General features: G+C 36.3%; 2 protein-coding genes across 2 annotated transcripts; both read right to left on the bottom strand.

Moving 5' to 3' along the window:
* Nucleotides 1-10,704: 10,704 nt before the first annotated feature.
* LOC141389778 (larval cuticle protein A2B-like) lies at nucleotides 10,705-11,382 on the bottom strand. Its single transcript, XM_073961837.1, has 2 exons — nucleotides 11,356-11,382; nucleotides 10,705-11,283 (listed from the first exon to the last, which is right to left on the bottom strand). Exons 1-2 carry the CDS (start codon nucleotides 11,365-11,367, stop codon nucleotides 10,705-10,707), a joined length of 591 nt encoding a protein of 196 aa, XP_073817938.1. The 5' UTR covers nucleotides 11,368-11,382.
* A 5,328-nt stretch (nucleotides 11,383-16,710) lies between these two features.
* Nucleotides 16,711-17,275, bottom strand: LOC141389776 (larval cuticle protein A2B-like). The gene is made up of 2 exons (XM_073961823.1): nucleotides 17,264-17,275; nucleotides 16,711-17,178 (listed from the first exon to the last, which is right to left on the bottom strand). Exons 1-2 carry the CDS (start codon nucleotides 17,273-17,275, stop codon nucleotides 16,711-16,713), a joined length of 480 nt encoding a protein of 159 aa, XP_073817924.1.
* Between the last annotated feature and the right edge of the window lie 1,380 nt (nucleotides 17,276-18,655).

Genomic DNA, 18,655 nt, shown 5'->3' with positions numbered 1-18,655 from the left:
ATGTTTTAATAAAAACAGGGTTTCGAAGACGACCTCAAAACTTCGCAGTATTTTTTTCTTTCAGATGAAGAAAAAAAATCTGCCAAAAAGTTACGTAGTTTTCTCGGAAAAAATCATGAAAAATGCCTATTACTGAGCTTTACAACTGGGGGTCTCCTTTTAAGGCTAAGCACACTTCTTCTTCTTTATTTGCATATCCGTTGTTCGGATGTTAAGCGATCATACATTTTGTTACATTCTTATTGGAAATATTTATTTTATGTGGAAAGCGATAGTTGTCTGTTTTTAGCTGCTGTAAGAAGACTGAGTTCATCACGGTATCCGGTCCAGTCTTGAATATTTTTTAGCCAGGACAGTTCTCTTCGACCTCTACAACGTCTTCCTTCAACTTGGGATTTGAGAATTATCTGCAGTATCTTATATTTATTGTTCCTCATCAAATGTCCCAAATAAGAAATTTTTCGGGTTTTGATGGTTTTCATTAACTGTCGTTGTTCATTAATTCTTCTTAAGACTTCGGTATTTGACACTCGATCGGTCCATGGAATTTTGAGCACACGTCGGTATGTCCACATTTCAAAAGCTTCCAGTTTCTTCTCGTCTGCTGATTTTACAGTCCATGTTTCAGCACCGTATAATAGAACTGACCATACATAGCATTTGATAAACCGTTTTTTAAGTTCAATATTGATGTCGTGGCTGTTTAGTACTTTTCTGTACTTGAGAAACGCTTCTCTCGCCATTTCTATCCGACATCTTATTTCTTTAGAAGACTCCCATTGCTCATTTAATTGCACTCCCAAGTATTTATACGATTTTACTCTCTCTATTTCTGATTCACTGATTTTTAGTGAGGAGTCGTAAACATTGTTACTTTTACTAATGATCATAAATTTTGTCTTATTGAGATTAATATGTAATCCGTACGAATTACTTGTTTCGTTGAGAGAATTAAGGAGATTTTGTAGGCCACCTAAAGAGCTCGCTACTATCATGGTGTCATCAGCGTATCGTATATTGTTAATGAATTGCCCATGTATTTTTATTCCAATCCTCTTTCCTTCTACACACTCTCGAAAAATCTGTTCCGCATATATATTAAATAATAATGGTGAGAGTATACACCCCTGTCGAACACCTTTGGATATTGTTATTTCATCGGATGTTTCACCGGATACTTCTACTGTAAAGATTTCCAGTAAAGATTTTTTATGCATCTTAGTTCTTTGGGTTCAATACCTATTGATGTTAAAATTTCAACCAGTTTGTCGTGTCGAACTGTGTCAAATGCCTTTTCGTAGTCCACGAAACAAATAAATATGTCTTTTTGGACATCGCGACACTTCTGGATGAGCACTTGAACACCAAGCAGTGCTTCCCGGGTTCCCATTCCCTCCTTAAATCCAAATTGGGTTTCTCCCATTGCTGCTTCACATTTAGTGTATATTCTTTTGTGAATAATACGTAAAAAAATTTTTAAGGCGTGACTCATTAGACTAATTATTCTATAATCGTTGCAATTCCTGGCGTTTGCTTTCTTTGGTATGGGAACAAATGTAGATTTCAGCCAATCTCGTGGATATTGTCCTGTGTCGTATATATCGTTGAAGAGTTTCACAAACAGTTGTATATTATGTTCATCTATTAATTTGAGCAATTCAGCGGGAATTTCGTCTGGTCCCACAGCTTTTCTGTCCTTCAGGGTTTTTATTGCATAGACGACTTCTTCTTTGGTAATAGGATTTTTGCTTTCAAGGGAATTTTCATTGCGATTATAGTCTGATCTGTTCTGATCTGTAAACAATTTTGATATGTATTCCTTCCATACTTGCTTTTGTTTTGAGATTTCAAAAAAGGGTTGGTTGTTATCGTCAAAGAGTATATTTGGCGGTTTTCTTCTGTATATTCCGGCTGTTTCTTTCAGCTTTTTGTGCAAATTAAAGTCGTCGTGGAGTGTTTGCAGGGCTTCAATTTCTTCACATTTACGTTTGATTTGTTCATTTTTAGCGATGCGCGTTGTGATTCTTATTTCTTTATTGACTTCCCAATATCTTTCAAAGTTTACGTTTTTGAATTTTTTCCGTTCTAATCGAAGTTCTCTGATTTCATCAGTCATCCACTCTTCATATTTTGGAGCCAAAAATACCTCGACTCCGAAATCCTGCTTCAAAATACCAAAAATCGGGCGGTACCATTCAAGGGGGCTATATCAAAACTTACCACCAATTGTAGATCTTAAAAGGGTACGTTCATGATTTTTTACTGAAGACTCTGACAAATTTCAGGTCGAGGTGGTATGAGAAATTTTTAACAGCATTAACAGCATTTTTAACATTGTAATCACTCTACAGGTCGCAACGACGTCGTTAAGAGCAACCTGATGATTACCTTACTCGACGAAAAGACCGGAAAGCTGTTCCCTATCAGCGTTGTATTAGTTATGAGTTGTGGAATATGTTTTTACATCAGTTCGATTATACTGGTTATAATAATTGTTCCACAAACATCACAGGCGGGACAAGGGAGACTATGCTTAGCTATGCTCGGTACGACATTAGCTTGAGGCAGATCCCTGATCCGGAAATCCCAATGAGACCTCGTACAAAAGTTTGGTTGCCCAGAATATGGTGCGACGGCTCCATGCTGCTGAAATTTCTAGCGAAAATGAACAAGGAGGTTCCAATATAAGCATAGTCCTTAATTGCCCCTGCCGAACATATGATGCTTACTGTCGGGCAGAACTATTGGAAACACTTTATAGAGTCTCTTCAGATAAGCCGAGGTCACCTACGCTCACCAAAACGAAAACAGAAAAACGGTAAGCAGTTCCTTCTCGGATCTTGCTATATGACCCACTCAAGAGAAGCCCAACAAAGCGAGGACAAACAAAATTTTGTATGTCCAAGTTCAGCGAACTTTAGGGTGGAGGCAGCTGATCATTTGTACGCGGAGATCATAATCAATCCTTGGCTGGGGCACATCTATACTAGATGTCTATCCGACTTCTGAGTGCAAGGCGGACGTGCTTACCACTGTACCACGTTGCCTCCCAAAACCTTATCCCTTATCTACGTAAAGGTTATATTCATCATTTCTGTTTAAAACGACTCCTCGACGTGCATATTCGAGAAAAAATGGAGAACTTAAACTACCCTTAAAGGGCGTACGACAGACACAGCCCTACACGAAGTCATTAGGACCATTGCACAGTGTATGCGCCCAACATGTCATCATTTTAAAAATTAAAAATGTGAACTTTATGTGAACCGCGATTTATTCGAAAATCCCTCCGGCAATTTTTTTGTCTTTTTTATTTTTCTCATCTGTGAACATTGTAGTTTCAGAATCCGCACAAACTTCCCAGGTGTATGCTCCTTTCACTCAAAGTTGGTTCAAGAGCACCGTGTAAAACCTACTCTGTTTGAATATGTATTTGGTTAACATCTTCCGAAATAAATTGAGATATGTAGGAAGTATTCCAAATCATGGACCAATACTGACAATTTTTCGCGGAGAGGTTTACTATGCAATAAGAACTCTTGATACTGGAATACAGCAAATCGGTTTAACAAGTGTTGCTAACTGTAAAATATCTCAATCCTGGACAGGGCTGCGGAGTCGGAGTCGGAGTCGGAGTCTGGAGTCGGAGTCTAGCAAATTTTGCTGGAGTCGGAGTCGGAGTCTGGAGTCGTGAAAAAAAGCTCGACTCCGACTCCGGGCAAAATGTTTTTTTCTACATTTATCAAAAGAGTTTTTATTTTTTATGATAGAGAGATTAACTTTATTAACATTTTGATAAATCGTTTATTCATTTTATAGGAAATCAATGAGTAAACTTGTAAGCAAAGGATTTATTATATTTAGTAATGTTCCATGACAAAAGAATTATAATTGCATCTTTCAATATAAATCGATTTCTTAATATACCATCACATTTATGACAAAATTTATATACACTCTGGAATACTAGTTTTAGATCTCACATATTTATACTTCACAATATAATGTTAAAAAAGTATTATAAGTTTATTTTGTCCACAATTAAGGGGTTATGGTCACTTATTGTGCACGAAAAATGAAATTTTTCATGAATTTTTACAAGTAATCTACCAATTTTTTCCAAAAGATATTGTTTTCATCTGATTTATAATACCTTGAGCTACTTTCAGAATTTTTTTTTTTTGAAAAATATTGCACAGTTTTCTGACAAATGGTCACCTACGAAACACTGTTTTTACTAAAGCAGTTTGCGGTGACCACTGAAGCTCGAAAGCGAATAAACCGATCAGCATATGTTTTTGTGGGATCATTAAGAACATAATAATCGTGTATTTAAGCGAAACGAATTAAAAAATATGCATTTAAAAAAGGGAACTGTAGAAGTCAAAATTTCGCTTTCGTAAAATCTGTAAGTAACAAATTACTGTTGGCATACCCATCTTCATATTTCGACAAAATAAAACGAAAAAGATATGTGACCCGTCCCACAGAGGGGAAATTTGTGTTAAAAGTTGATCAAAAGTCCTAGAAAGCTCATTTATACTTCGATTGATATAATATTTTACACAAAGCATATCTTCTGCACAAGGATTAATCCTATAGAAAATAATGAAAATCGGTCCAGATTTGGATGCAGCTTCCATATATATTCGCATCTGATATGAGATGCACCAAAATCACTGAAATTTGACACATGCAACCTGAACTAGCCTTAAAAAACATTGAGCCAATTTTCAAACAAATCAGTTCAGATGTATATATAGTCCCATATACATATATTTCATTCCAAATTTTATTTTTTGAAATTTACTGAAATAAAATTTTTCTCAATTCACATGAGAAAAGCCGTGAATGTTTCTGAATAATGCAAACATATTTGATAGGTGTTGGTTTAGTTTGATAAATTAGAGCCCCGGTTATAACGCGGAGCAAAATTTAGTGTGAGTAAACCTTTCAATTCCATATAAAAATATTTCATATTTTAGTTGAGAAAAATTAGATTTTTTCGGAATGGCGCAAATATGCGCAGTTTTTTATGATTGAATCTGATATTTGAGGCTCAATCGCATAAAACATTAGAAGAAACTATGGTCGGAAAACGACGGGGAAATAGACTTTTTCACTATTGAAATTGTAGTAACCTTAAAAATGATCATAAACAATTTTCATAAAGAGGATATGTATTACCATTATTAAAGAGCAAAGATGTAAAATCAATCTGAAAATTTTAAATGCTAATCTTGTTCGGAGACTGTACAAAAACAATAAATCTTGAAAAATATTAGTTTTCCCGAAAATAATGTCATTTTAATGTTCACCTAATTTAGTTAGTTTTCGAAAATTTACTTTTTGTTTTCAATAAGGCTGAGTTCAATCGACTGCTGCATTGGATTGGTTAATCTTACAAAGTCGAGGATGGTTATAGCAAATGTAGAAAAGAGTCTGGTTGCCGTTTATCAACATTTTTTCATAAAAAAAAAAAACGATTTTCATATTTTGAGTTTTGAGCAACTTTATGACTATGCTTCCCTCTGTGCGGCCGTACAAAAAAAATTTAATCAAACTCGTCAGTTCTACTTGTTATACCCTATACCTCAATGTGGAAAAGGGTATTATAAGTTTGTTTTGGTAAAAATTCATGTAACACCGCGAAATATTCGTCGGAGACCCCCAATGTGGTATACCAATCTTCATATCTCGACGAGATAAAGCGATTTTGAGATGTGTGTCCGTCCGTCCGTCCGTCTGTCCATTGAAATGAAATTTTGCACAGGGTAAGAGTATAGGTCGAAAAAGATGCCTACAATTTTGAATGATGATCTGATATTCTTTAGCGGGTGAAATGGACCATTACTTTTGTATGAAAAATATAAAAATTTTATTTTTGGTCGATATTTTAATTCCTTGAGGACATATATTTCGCAAAGTAGCCTACGTATGGAAAAAAACCACTGACCTTTCCTCCGATGTAAATTGCAATAAAGTGTTTGCTAGATAACGGGCCTACTGCCTAATATATAATGGGTTCTGCGTAGAGAACCACATTTTTATCCCATGATACTTATTGTCTCCCCAAAATTTTATGTAACACCACGAAATATTCGTCCTTATTTGGTATGCTGAAATTCATATCTCGACGAGATAAAGCGATTTAGCGATGTGTGTCCGTCCATTAAAAATTGTTAACAAGCTTAAGGACGCAATTATGAACCGATTGTAACGAATTTTTTAAGGAGGTTGGGATCGGGCCAGAAGAGACATGATTAGTTTTTGCATATGATCGTGAAATGTTCAGGGAATGAAATGGACCAAAAACAAAATTTTAACCAATTTTGTAGCGGCTCTGTAGTTCAAAATAATAACCCGCAAAATTTTAAACAAAGTTTGAGTTTATGATGATGAAGAAGCGTACAAACCAACGTGAAGATCAGATAATACTTAGCGGGTTAAATGGACTAAAACTTTAGTGTGACATTGGTAAAAAATGCAATAACGTAGCGGTTAAACAACGGAAGTAGTACGGAAGTGTGTGAACTAAATTTTCCTTTCCTGCTACAAAAATATCTTTGTCATGCTAAATAACTTTTTGCTTTTGGTCATAAGTATTATACACTACATCTCTGATATTTGATAATTAAATTTTCACAATCATTGAAAAGAAGTTCCGTGGAGAGCGATTGTCCAGGGATAGTGGTATAGGGTATCCCATGGTCGGCTCCGTCCGACTATAGACTTTTCTTACTTGTTTTTGTTTTAAATTGATAATCGGAGGGTATACTCGTACATATATTTCGGCAAAATCTACTGAAACTTTCTAAATTCTTTCTGTTGTTGTTGTTCTTTTTTATATAAGATACAGCAGATTCAATACGGAACATCAATTTTACATCGCATTGCATTACAAATTGTCTTAGAGAACAGAACACATAAGCATATAGGGTCCTACTATAGGAAAAATTGAAAAATGTAGCAAATTTTATTAATTTTTAGTGGTATAGGAAATTACCCTCGGAGTCGACTCCGGAGTCGGAGTCGTGACAAAAAACTAGCCTGGAGTCGGAGTCGAAGGAAAAATGGCTCGACTCCGAAACCCTGATCCTGGATGATTCGTTACATAGAGACAACGCTAAAACTTGGACCTAGGACTGCAATATTTTTGTTACAGTGTTTTAGTTCACTACGACCCATTGATAAAAATGTCATACATTACACTGTACAACAAAATCGAACTTTTTTTAAATTACAAGAAACCCCGCACAGATTATGAAAAAAAAGAAGACACGTGTATCGGCGTTTTGAAGTTTACGTCGGTTTACAGGTTTTGAAATATTGGACATCAGATTCCTTGGAATTCTTGCATTTTAGGTATAAAGTGTCTTTGGCAATATTACTGACAACAACACGGGGTACTTTTTTATGAAACAAATTAACCCTCATGCGAGTCACTAAAGGGGTCTTTTTGGTCACTTTTTTCAAAAACGTTTAAAAACTGCTCTAAAATGCGTTCGTATCAGATCAAAATATTTTACAAAATTATTTGTCATAAAATTATACTATAGGTCCGCGAATACACCAAAACTCTAAATCGTACCTAAACGCCAGGAATCTGCCAAAAGTGAAATGACGTTTTAGGGTTAATGTTGTACTTTTCCTAAGTTTATTAAGTTTTGTCCCACAAAACTTCTTTCTAGATAGAAGACGTCAAAGACAAAAATAATCTCCATCAAATTTTAATATAAGTCGCCGATTAAATGGAATATGTATTTGCAATATATATCAAGAAAATATATACATCAAATTTGCCAGCAAAACACCCAAATATTTTTGGAACAACTAAGAACGGCGTTAAGTTCGGCCGGGCCGAACTTGTTATACCCTCCACCATAAGTTGTATTGAAGTAAAATGGAATAATTAGTTTCCTTTCGTGTATGAGGAAGACTTAATACTAAATTTCAGCAATTTCGGTAAAACACAAATTTCTGACGGAAAGTTTTTAGGCTCAAAGAAGACTAAATACCAAATTTCCTATATTTCGGTAAGAGAATGTGGCTAAAACTTAAAAAATACCGAAAATCAAGAAGTATGCTTCTATGGGGATATAGGAAGAGTATTATCAAAATAGTATTATCAGTATATGTAGGTCCACACTGATAATACTCTTTTGGAATATTTTATAACTCTTGGAAGACGAAATAACGAATTTCAGCCATTTCGGTTGGATATTGACGTCACAATCTTCAGTATTACGAAAATCGGGAGGTGCCGCTCTATGGGGGCTATATCGAAATGTGGACCTATACCGACGAATTTTAGACAGAAATGGGGCAATATGAAAGCGTGGGCCTGTACAGACATATTTCTGGCGAACAGTTTTATATCACATTGAAGAGCAAATTTCAGCCATTTTGGTGGAATATTGAAGACACAACCTTCAAAATACGAAAAATCGCGAGGTACCTTTCCTACCTACAAAATCCTAGGGGAAAGTTTTATACCCCTAAAGAAGACTACGTACCAAATTTCTGCCATTTGGGTAGGGTAATGAAGCTAAAACCTTCAAAATACCAAAAATCGGGAGGTACCGTTCTATGGGGGCTATATAAAGGTGTGGACCGATACCGACTAAATTCTGGGGGAAAGTTTTATACCCCTAAAGAAGACTACGTACCAAATTTCAGCCATTTTGGTAGGATAATGAAGCTAAAACCATAAAAATACCGAAAATCCGGAGGTATCGTTCTATGGGGGCTATATGAAGGTGTGGACCGATACCGACAACATTTTGGGAGAAAGTTATATACCCCTAAAGAAGACTTTTTACCAAATTTCAGCCATTTTGGTAGGATAATGAAGCTAAAACCATAAAAATACCGAAAATCGGGAGGTACCGTTCTATGGGGGCTATATCAAAACGTGGACCGATATATCCCATTTTCAATACCAACCATCCTGCAAGTAATAAAAACTTCTGTACCAAATTTTGACTCTCTATCTTTAAAATTGCGAGCTGTATCTTGATTTCAACAGACAGACAGACGGACGGACAGACGGACATGGTCAAATCGACATAGAATTTTATGCTGATCAATAATATATATACTTTATGGGGTCTCCGAAGAATATTTCGATGTGTTACAAACGGAATGACAAATTTAATTATACCCTCCATATGGTGGAGGGTATAATAAATTTGTTTTGTTCTTTTTTCGAGTTGCCGATACACGTGTCTTCTTTTTTTCGGTCCTCTTTCATAATCTGGTCGAATTAACTTGTAATTATTTTTTGTGTTCTATACTGTTATCTAGATGTATTTTTTTGTAACACCTTTTCTAGCCTAGCATTAAAATAAAACTGTGTGAACTTCCGAAGGCGTCAGTCGGATGTAATTAAAGGGAATACATTAAAGTACTGTATATCAAAAGCAGAAATCAGATGGGATAAGACTGAAACAAACAAATCTACATGTTCACATGGTTGAGCAGCACTTCACAAATGCAACGAAAATTTAAAGCTCTAGAAGGAACTTTTGTTCACGATGTCACTGATACAACCCAACTAGTTCCGGGGACCTTCTGAGGCATTTTAATTCATATGGATACCGCTTGATTTGGGGCTATTGAGTATACTTGTGTTAGGATCTATAGGGCCGGCGAGTCACCATTATGCGCAGTGACTATGTACTGCAGACCAGGGGATAGTTTCGATATGGCTAGCTTAGAAACTTTGGGGGATTTAGCTAGAGCAATAAGTTAAGGGGCGCCTAGATGACGTTTTACGGTAACGACTATAAAAGCATTGACAAAACACTATTTAATAGTAAATTGGCAAAGAATTTTCCCAATTGTCAACTTCCTGTCACAGAGCGCCTAGATGACGTTTTACGGTAACGACTACAAAAGCATTGACAAAACACTATTTAATAGTAAATTGGCAAAGAATCTTCCCAATTGTCAACTTCCTGTTGATCGGAATGTTACTAACTCTGAAATCAACACATGCATCGAGGCCACGAGAGAGGTATTCCGAAACGCCATGGAGTTCCTAGAACAATTTCTGAGCCTAGTGGACCCCGTAGACATTCTCCAGATAGATTAGACCTTATCCGGCAAAAGAAGGTTCTACCAAGAAGACTGCACCGTGCACGAAACTCTGAAAGTTATCCAACTCTCAGGGCGGAAATTTGAAACGCCAATGAAATTATCCAAGGCGCGGTTAAGGAATACGAGTCAGTTCAATGAGAAATCCAGGTGAATGATCGTATGTACGGTAGGGTTAAGGCAGCTGCGGGCATCAAACGCTTTGGCAAAATTCCCGATCTTATCGTTAACGATGCGGTCTCGGCAGTTGTGGCTAGCCATAAGGCTAACATGTTAGCGTATATTGTCCAAAAACAAGCCGATACCGACGGTATATATTCTTTCGCAATGCCATCAGAAGTGATTATCGATGTATTCCTTTCTCGTATGGTTTGCGATCTCATCGCACCAAATGGAAAGAACCGTATATGGGAGAATCGTATTCTTAAGTCCTGTTTGGGTCTTAGGCATGCTACATCTTTTGAATCTATTTGATATAAACACTTTTTTTCGGAACAACTTTATCTAAATTTATTTTTTAAGCTACACTTAAGAACAAATAATAGCAACAAGTAAAAAATTTTCAATTGTCCAATTGCAAATAATTTACACAAAAATGGCATTCAGTTAATGGTGGTAGGTAGTGTAGGCTGGGGCAACGGTTTTAACAACAGCGGGTGCTGAGTAAGTGGTATAAACAGGAGCAACAGTCTTAACAACAGCGGCAGGAGCAGTGTAGTGAGCAACTGGAGCAACAGTCTTTACAACTGCAGCGGGAGCAGCATAATGGGCAACTGGAGCAACCGTCTTGACTACGGCAGCAGGAGCAGCAACTACAGCCTTAGCAACCAATGGTTCACGATTGACAACGGCATTGAAACCATTGACGGGATCAGCAGTGTATTGGACGGTTCGTTTGAAACCATCAGCATCAATCAAGGAGTATTCACCACGTACAACATCGCCATCACGTTCTTCAACTTGGCTCTTGGAATCACCAGAGACGGCATCTTTAACATCATAACCGTATTTGTATTGGGGATGAGGATCGTATTCATCATCAGCCTTAGCCAAAACAGGTTGGGCATGAACATGTACAGCTGGGGCAACAGTCTTTACCACAGCAGCTGGTGCAGCATGGTATACCTGGGTAGCTGGTACAACCCCAGCACTGGCTACAGCGAGCAAAGCGAACAATGATACGAACTAGAAATAGAAAAATTCCGTTATAAACAAAATGTCCCAATCATATTTAGGGTAAGATTCGTTTTAGCTTACTTTGAATGCCATTTTGTTGTGTTGGGGTTTTTTGTTGGTTGACCGGTTAAGGTGCGTGCGTTTTTCGTTTGAGATGAAATTGTTGACTGATGTCTTAGCCAAAAGTTCACTGGGCTTTTATGTGACAAGCTTGCCAACACAGTTCTCATTTACAGCTCAAATTGTGTGCATCTGTTGTGGTGGGTCAAATAAAATAAGTAATATTGACATTGAGCTCAACATAAGACATAAGTAATTAAGAGAATTATTCTCTTTAAGCGTAATTTATAAAATGGTAATGTCAATGGCTGTCAATATTAGGGCTTTAAATTCAGCCTGGAGTCAGTTGGAATTTTTTTTTATTGGAGAACAAGTGGAAAGGCAGTTCTCATGTTAAGCATAGCATTTGCTAAAACAAATCTTACACATACAAATGAATATCAATTGAAATTATAAGAATTTAACCAATTAACGTTTTATAATAAACGATGGTAGCATATCTCCAAATTTAGGCATTAATCTCAATTTATTGGTATCCAGTAATAGGCATGATAAAGAGGCCACACGGGACCATTCCCAAAAAAATTTACTCGGTCTAGATGAGGTGAGGAGGCATACAAATAAAATAAAAAAATGTTGCATTTTTCCAATAAGGAAAGGACCTATGACGAACATTTTTGTGTCAAGAGATTTTTTTACTCGCTAAATTTTCAAAATTTACATTTGTACAAAAACCGGTAGCAATTTTTGCCTCTAACCTTTAAACCACCTCAAATGGGGGATCCGTCATATGGGGGCTATACCAAAACGTGTTAATATTTTAAAAGAGGGGGTTTCTATCTACAAAGTGCATAAAATGCCAAAATACAAGCAAATATGATGAAAAATGTGTTTGGATCCTTTAAAATTTGTCCTATTGGCCGGTACCGTTCAATAGGGGATTATTAAAAATCGAACCAATATTGAAAATATTATTTGTACATAAGTTTTCTATCCACTGAAAACTCAATGTACCAATTTGCAGTTAAATCGTTTGAAAAATGAACTTAAAACGTAAAATCGGTCGCCACAGTTACATGCGGGTCTATGCGGCCCATATTTATCGCTCACTTCCCACTAATATAAGAAACATGTTTGTAAAACTTTAGCTACTTACCTCCTTTACATTTAAAGTTATTAGTTAAGTTCCGCTAAAGTGCTCATTAGGGTTATGACCATTTTACAACCTCATATCCCTGTATCATAGCGTGATGAGTTTCTACATAAGATTACATAAAATCTTAACTATAAGGTGATTCGCTGAAAAAAAACCTCACGCACAAAATGATTTTAAAATTTGAATTTGTCAGAACTATGGGCAAATTTTTCAAGTAACTGTAAACAGATACATACATATATAATTGAAAATAAACATTAGGGCCATATGAGATAACCAAACGGACATAAAAATTTTTCTCACTAATTTTGTTTATTTCTGATTTTTTAAATGGAATAAACGTTATTTTTAAGTAGGCTTATTCATTCGTGCAACAGAAAATAATTTAAAAAATTTATTTCCTACATTTTTTCAAATATTTTTATATAAGGGTATTATAAGTTTGTTTTGGCAAAAATTCATGTAACACCGCGAAATATTCGTCGCAGACCCCTAATGTGGTATACCAATCGTCATATCTTGGCGAGATAAAGGGATTTTGAGACGTGTGCCCGTCCGTCCGCCTGTCCATTATAAATTGTAGCCAAATCCAGGCCGCAATTATGGGTCGTTCCTCACCAAATTTTACATGGAGGTCGGGTTCATACTAGAATAGACACCTATTGTTATTGGTGATGATCGTGAAAAATTTAGCGGGTGAAAGGGGCCAAAAAACATAATTGTTATCCAATTTTAAAGCGGTCGCAATTATAGCTCAGTAGTCAAGAAATCTTGCACGACGTAAGAGTTGAGGTCGAAGAAGATGCCTACAATTTTGGACGATGATCAGATATTATTTAGCGCGTGAAATGGACCATTACTTTTGTATGAAAGATAAAACAATTTTATTGTTGGTCCATATTTAATTTCTGAATGGAATACAAGGGGCACTAAAAACCTTCTGGCCTAGGCAACACGCAGTGTCGGCAGGCGTCATTTGACATTTTTTGGCAAGTTTCACAGTTTTTAGCCTAAGCGTACTTAGGACAGTTTGACATGCGACCATGTGTTGGGTTCTTTTCAGTGGCTTGATTGAGGCACCTCCAAAACATGGATTTTGAATGTTTTTACAGTATCTTCTGGAGACGAAAATCTATGACCACACCTTTTTTTCTTGATGTGCTGCAACCAAATAAAGTCGTTGGATCCCCAGTCAGGGCTGTACGGCGCATGACCCATCAATTCCACGTTTTGTCCGGTCAAACAGGAGCTGGTTTGAATCGAGAGCTCGCATTGTCATGATGCAGAACGATTCGTATTCTCTTGTTCGTTTTTCGAATACCTCATGAAACTTCATACAAACAAATTGAAGTGTAACACTCAGAATTAACCGTCTTACTTTTCTCAAGCCGTATAGTCTCCACACCGTCAGTTTTGCCGAAGAACCTGGCGACCATTTGCTTCGAAGGTCTTCTTTCATGTACAACTTGGATTGAGGTCGCTTTCGAAGACTCAAACAGTCGATTCCTGTTTGTTTCGGGCTCTTAAGCGCAGATCCAAGATTCGTCGTCTGTGACGATCTTATAAATGTCGTTTGAAGCACTGCGATCATTTTTATACCCAAATCCACAAGAGGCTTTTTTTGGACTATTGACCAATTTTGCTGGATCCAGCGAGAAAAATCCATATTTGCGGCCTGGTGTTCATGCAATATCAAATCTTAGTTGGTGGAAGAAATGTCAAAGGATGCCTCTATCTCACGGCAAATTACGTGGAGCCTCAGCGTATAAATTGTCCAATTGAATTTTGATACATATATTGCTGCATTGGGTCGCTTAACCATTTTTTGCAAAATATTCTCGGTGTCACCGTCGTTAATTTTTTTAATATTAATTTTGGTGAAGGCGATGGCACCCACTGCCTCCTGACGTATAATTGAATATGAGTATTTCAGCCATGAACAAGTTCTTTACAAGTGGAGTCTTAGGACACGCCGTTCGGACTCGGCGATAAACTGTTGGTCCCATATCATTGAGCTAATATGAATCGGGGTGCACTCATTGATATGAGAGAAGTCTCCCTTGTCCCATCTGGGATGTTGTGGAACAATTATATATATTATATTAAGGCTACAATCTTCATAACACCGAGAATCGCGAGGTACTGTTCTATGGACTTTATATGAAGACGTGGACCTATACGAAAATGGTTGAAAGTTCTTTACCCTCAACCAAGAATGAATACCAAATTTCATTATTACGACTTTTCGAAATTTTTTCTCATAAAAGATTTTCAGTAACATGGATGAATGAACTTTTACCTATTAATCACTAAAATAATGTTTATTCCATTGAAATATAGAAAAGTTCACACACAAATCAATATTAGAAAAAAAAACAGGTAAGCAAATGCTATAGTCGGACGGGCCGACCATTTGATACCATACACCACTGCCCCTGAAATAAGCTACTAACACATCAAAATTCCTTTATTTAACAAATAAACTTATTGTAAGCAATAACTGTGTGGATTCTACCTTATCACATCAAGCTTAAATAATAATACAATAATTCTTCCACAAACAATCCAGAAGGGACAAGGGAGACTTCTCTCATATTAATGAGGGCACCACGATTCATATTGGCTCAATAATATGGGACCTACAGTTTATCGCTGCGTCCGAACGGCGTGTCCTAAGACTCCAATTGTAAAGAACTTGTTCATGGCTGAAATACTCATATTCAATTATACGTCAGGAGGCTGTGAGTGCCTTCGCCTTCACCAAAATTAATATTAAAAAAAATTAACGATACGACACCGAGAATATTTTGCAAAAAAATTGTTAAGCGACCCCATGCTGCAATATATGTATCAAAATTCAATTGGACAATTTATACGCTGAAGCTCCACGTAATTTGCCGTGAGATAAAGGCATCCTTGGACATTTCTTCCACCAACTAAGATTTGATATTCCATGAACATCTGGCCGCAAATATGGGCTTTTCTCGCTGGATCCAGCAAAATTGGTCAATCGTCCAAAAAAAAAAGCCTCTTGTGGATTTGGGTATAAAAGTGATCGCAGTGCTTCAAACGACATTTGGGTTGGATATTAAGGCTACAATCTTCATAACACCGAAAATCGCGAGGTACTGTTCTATGGACTTTATATGAAGACGTGGACCTATACGAAAATGGTTGAAAGTTCTTTACCCTCAACGAAGAATAAATACCAAATTTCAGCCATGTCGCGCAGTGCGAAAAATGAGCACTAGGATTATGACTTTAAATATAAAAAAAGTTCACACACTAATCAATATTAGAAAAAAACAGGTAAGCAAATGCTATAGTCGGAGGGGCCGACCATGTGATACCCTACATCACTACCCTTGTAGAGAACTTGTTCATGGCTGGTATAGATCCACATTTTCATATAAACCGCACCGAAATTGCTGAAATTTGGCATTAAGACTGTACTTTCAAGGTTTTAGCATCATTAATTAACCCAAATGACGGAAATTTTGTATTTAGACTTCGTTGGGGGTACAAAAAATTATAACAGATAAAAAACATCTCTTGCAAAAAATCAGAGACTAAAAGTCCACGTTTTTGTATAGCCCCTATATAAGGGTACCGCCAGATTTAAGATTTTTTTAGGATTTTAGTAACATTTTTCTACCAAATTGGTTGTTAATTGGTATATCGAGTATCTGCAGGTTTTAGTCTACATGAACTGGTATTGCACAATGTTACGTATTTCTTTTCTCAAATTTACGAACCGAGGTTGCTGTAATTTAGTATTGCATGTTTTCAGGGGACACAAAAGCTTAATTCGGAAAATTGTAAGTATAGAACAACCATGACACCCCATGTGACCTCTCTTAAAGGGTTTTGCTACATCTTCCTTCTGAAGTGGATTTATCATAGTACTTTGGACTCTCGATGGGTACAAAACCTCTACGCAGAAAATTGTCAATATGAAGGGATTTTCCAAGGAATAAGCCTTAACGTGGAGTAAGAACTTGGTACTTTCGTAAACGAAAGGAAATTAATTGTTCCCATTTGCTTCATTACATTTCGTTGTGGAGAGTATAATAAGTTAGTTCGTTCTTGTTTGTTTTTCTCTCATTCATTTATTCTATACACCTCTTATTATATGTAAAAAATATTTTTATATAATACTTATTAAAAATTTAACAAAAAAACCATGACAGTCACATTAAAAGTCTTAGAATAAATGGCATTTAATGATGAGCAGAGTAGGTTGTATAGGCTGGGGAGACAGTCTTCACAACAGTGGGTGCTGAGTAATGTGTATAAGCAGTAGCAGCTACAACAGCCTTGGCCAAAGGTTCACGGTGCACAACAGCATTGAAACCATTGACATCATCAGCAGTGTATTTAACCGTACGTTTGAAACCATCCGCATCAATCAGGGAATATTCACCACGTACAACATCACCATTACGTTCTTCAACTTGGCTCTTGGAATCACCAGAAATGGAATCCTTTACATCATAACCATATTTGTATTGGGGATGATGATCGAATTCATCATCAACCTTGGCATAGATTGGATGGGCAGCCGCAGCATGTGGATGTAATGAAGCTACACTTTTAACTACAGCAGCAGGAGCTGTATGGTAGACATGGCTGGCGGAGACAATGCCACCAGCACTAACAAAAGCCAACAAAGCGAAGAAGGATACAAACTAAAACGAAAAAAATTAAGAAAATTATTAGTTATTTCTTTTCTGATTATAACTAAATAAATACACTCTACTTTGATAAACTTACTTTAAATGCCATTTTAGTAGAGCTTGTCGAATGTGACTTGATATTGCTTGCTTGAACTAAGCGTGAATAATGTTATCTACTAACGAAATCTCAGTGGTTTTTATTCATTCCAGTTACAACACTCACAGATTGTAATGATGCTTGTAGGGCATGTAATTGCTACTTCTTTTTTTCCTCTTCTTTTTTCATACCTTTTAGATTTGATGGATTTTTGTTTATAGCATGGTAATTTAAAAATGTGTAAAAAGAATATTATGTATGTTATTTATGTTAATAATGTGAGAGAGAATAACGAGTAGCGTACAGTCATAGGCATAATTAGTTATATAAAATTCGAACAATTCCTGCTTTTGTGGCCAATTTAGGCAGAGATTGTAGGTTATAACTTCCAACTACGTGAAATAAGGCGGTAACGTTACATAGAGACTATACCAAAACGTGGATCTATGTCGAAAATGCTTGGTAGAGAAGTTCGTTTTTAACCCTAAATTCCAAATAACAGCAAATTCACAAAGTGTCTGTACAGTTATGTGGGGGAAATGCCAAACCATGTACACATGCTCAAAATTTTTAATGGAGAAGTTTTTTGACCACCTACATAAATCCAAAATGTCAAATTATAGCTAATTCGGGCAGAAAATATAGTTAAAAACTTCACAATATCTGAAATCGGGCGGTTCCCTTATATGGGGGCTATAACAAAACGTGCACCTTCATATCGTCGGTGCCATGCTTAAGTGGTCCATACGTTTTTGACTTTTTGAGATGTAGGTGGCTCCCAGGGTTTTTGCGTATGCTTTTTCTGAATTTGTTGGTCGGCTTTTTTCTATCCGCTCTAGTTTTCGAGATATCCACGTTTCGGTCCGAAATCGTATGTTTGTTTCAGGTATGAAATTAATAATTAATAACTTATAAATATTAAAACACATTCCAAAAATAAGAACTTTAATTTTCGATTTAGAAAGTTTGAATTTATTAAGGCAAAGGGTGGGAAGATTTTTTGTCGCTTTATTCGATGTGATTTACAACATTTTGCATTTGTATCATAAGTGTGGATATGGAACAATTCGTCAAAAATTCTATTTTTAAAAAATTCTCTATAACTTTTATATTCCAACTGATATTTCACTAACTTTTGGCAAAGATATTCTATATACTATAACTAACAAATCTCAAAACAGGAAAATGGCGTATGGAACACTTAAGCATGACACCGACGATATGTCCATTATTTTTGGAGAAGAAGGTTCTTTATCACTGGGAACCGTTAATGCTAAATTATAGCTAAATATAGCTGAAAATTAAAAATGTGAAAATATTCCTTAACAAATCCACATTTTGTAGTATGAGGGTCCGTGACAAAGCTTCTTTAAAAAATCCATATTTTGTAGT

Source organism: Musca autumnalis, unplaced genomic scaffold (genome assembly GCF_047663935.1).
Source record: "Musca autumnalis isolate F117 unplaced genomic scaffold, ASM4766393v1 scaffold_1, whole genome shotgun sequence".
Classification (NCBI taxonomy): Eukaryota; Metazoa; Arthropoda; class Insecta; order Diptera; family Muscidae; genus Musca; species Musca autumnalis.
The sequence above is the reverse complement of the archived record's forward strand: the minus strand, read 5'-3'. Positions and strand labels throughout refer to the sequence as shown.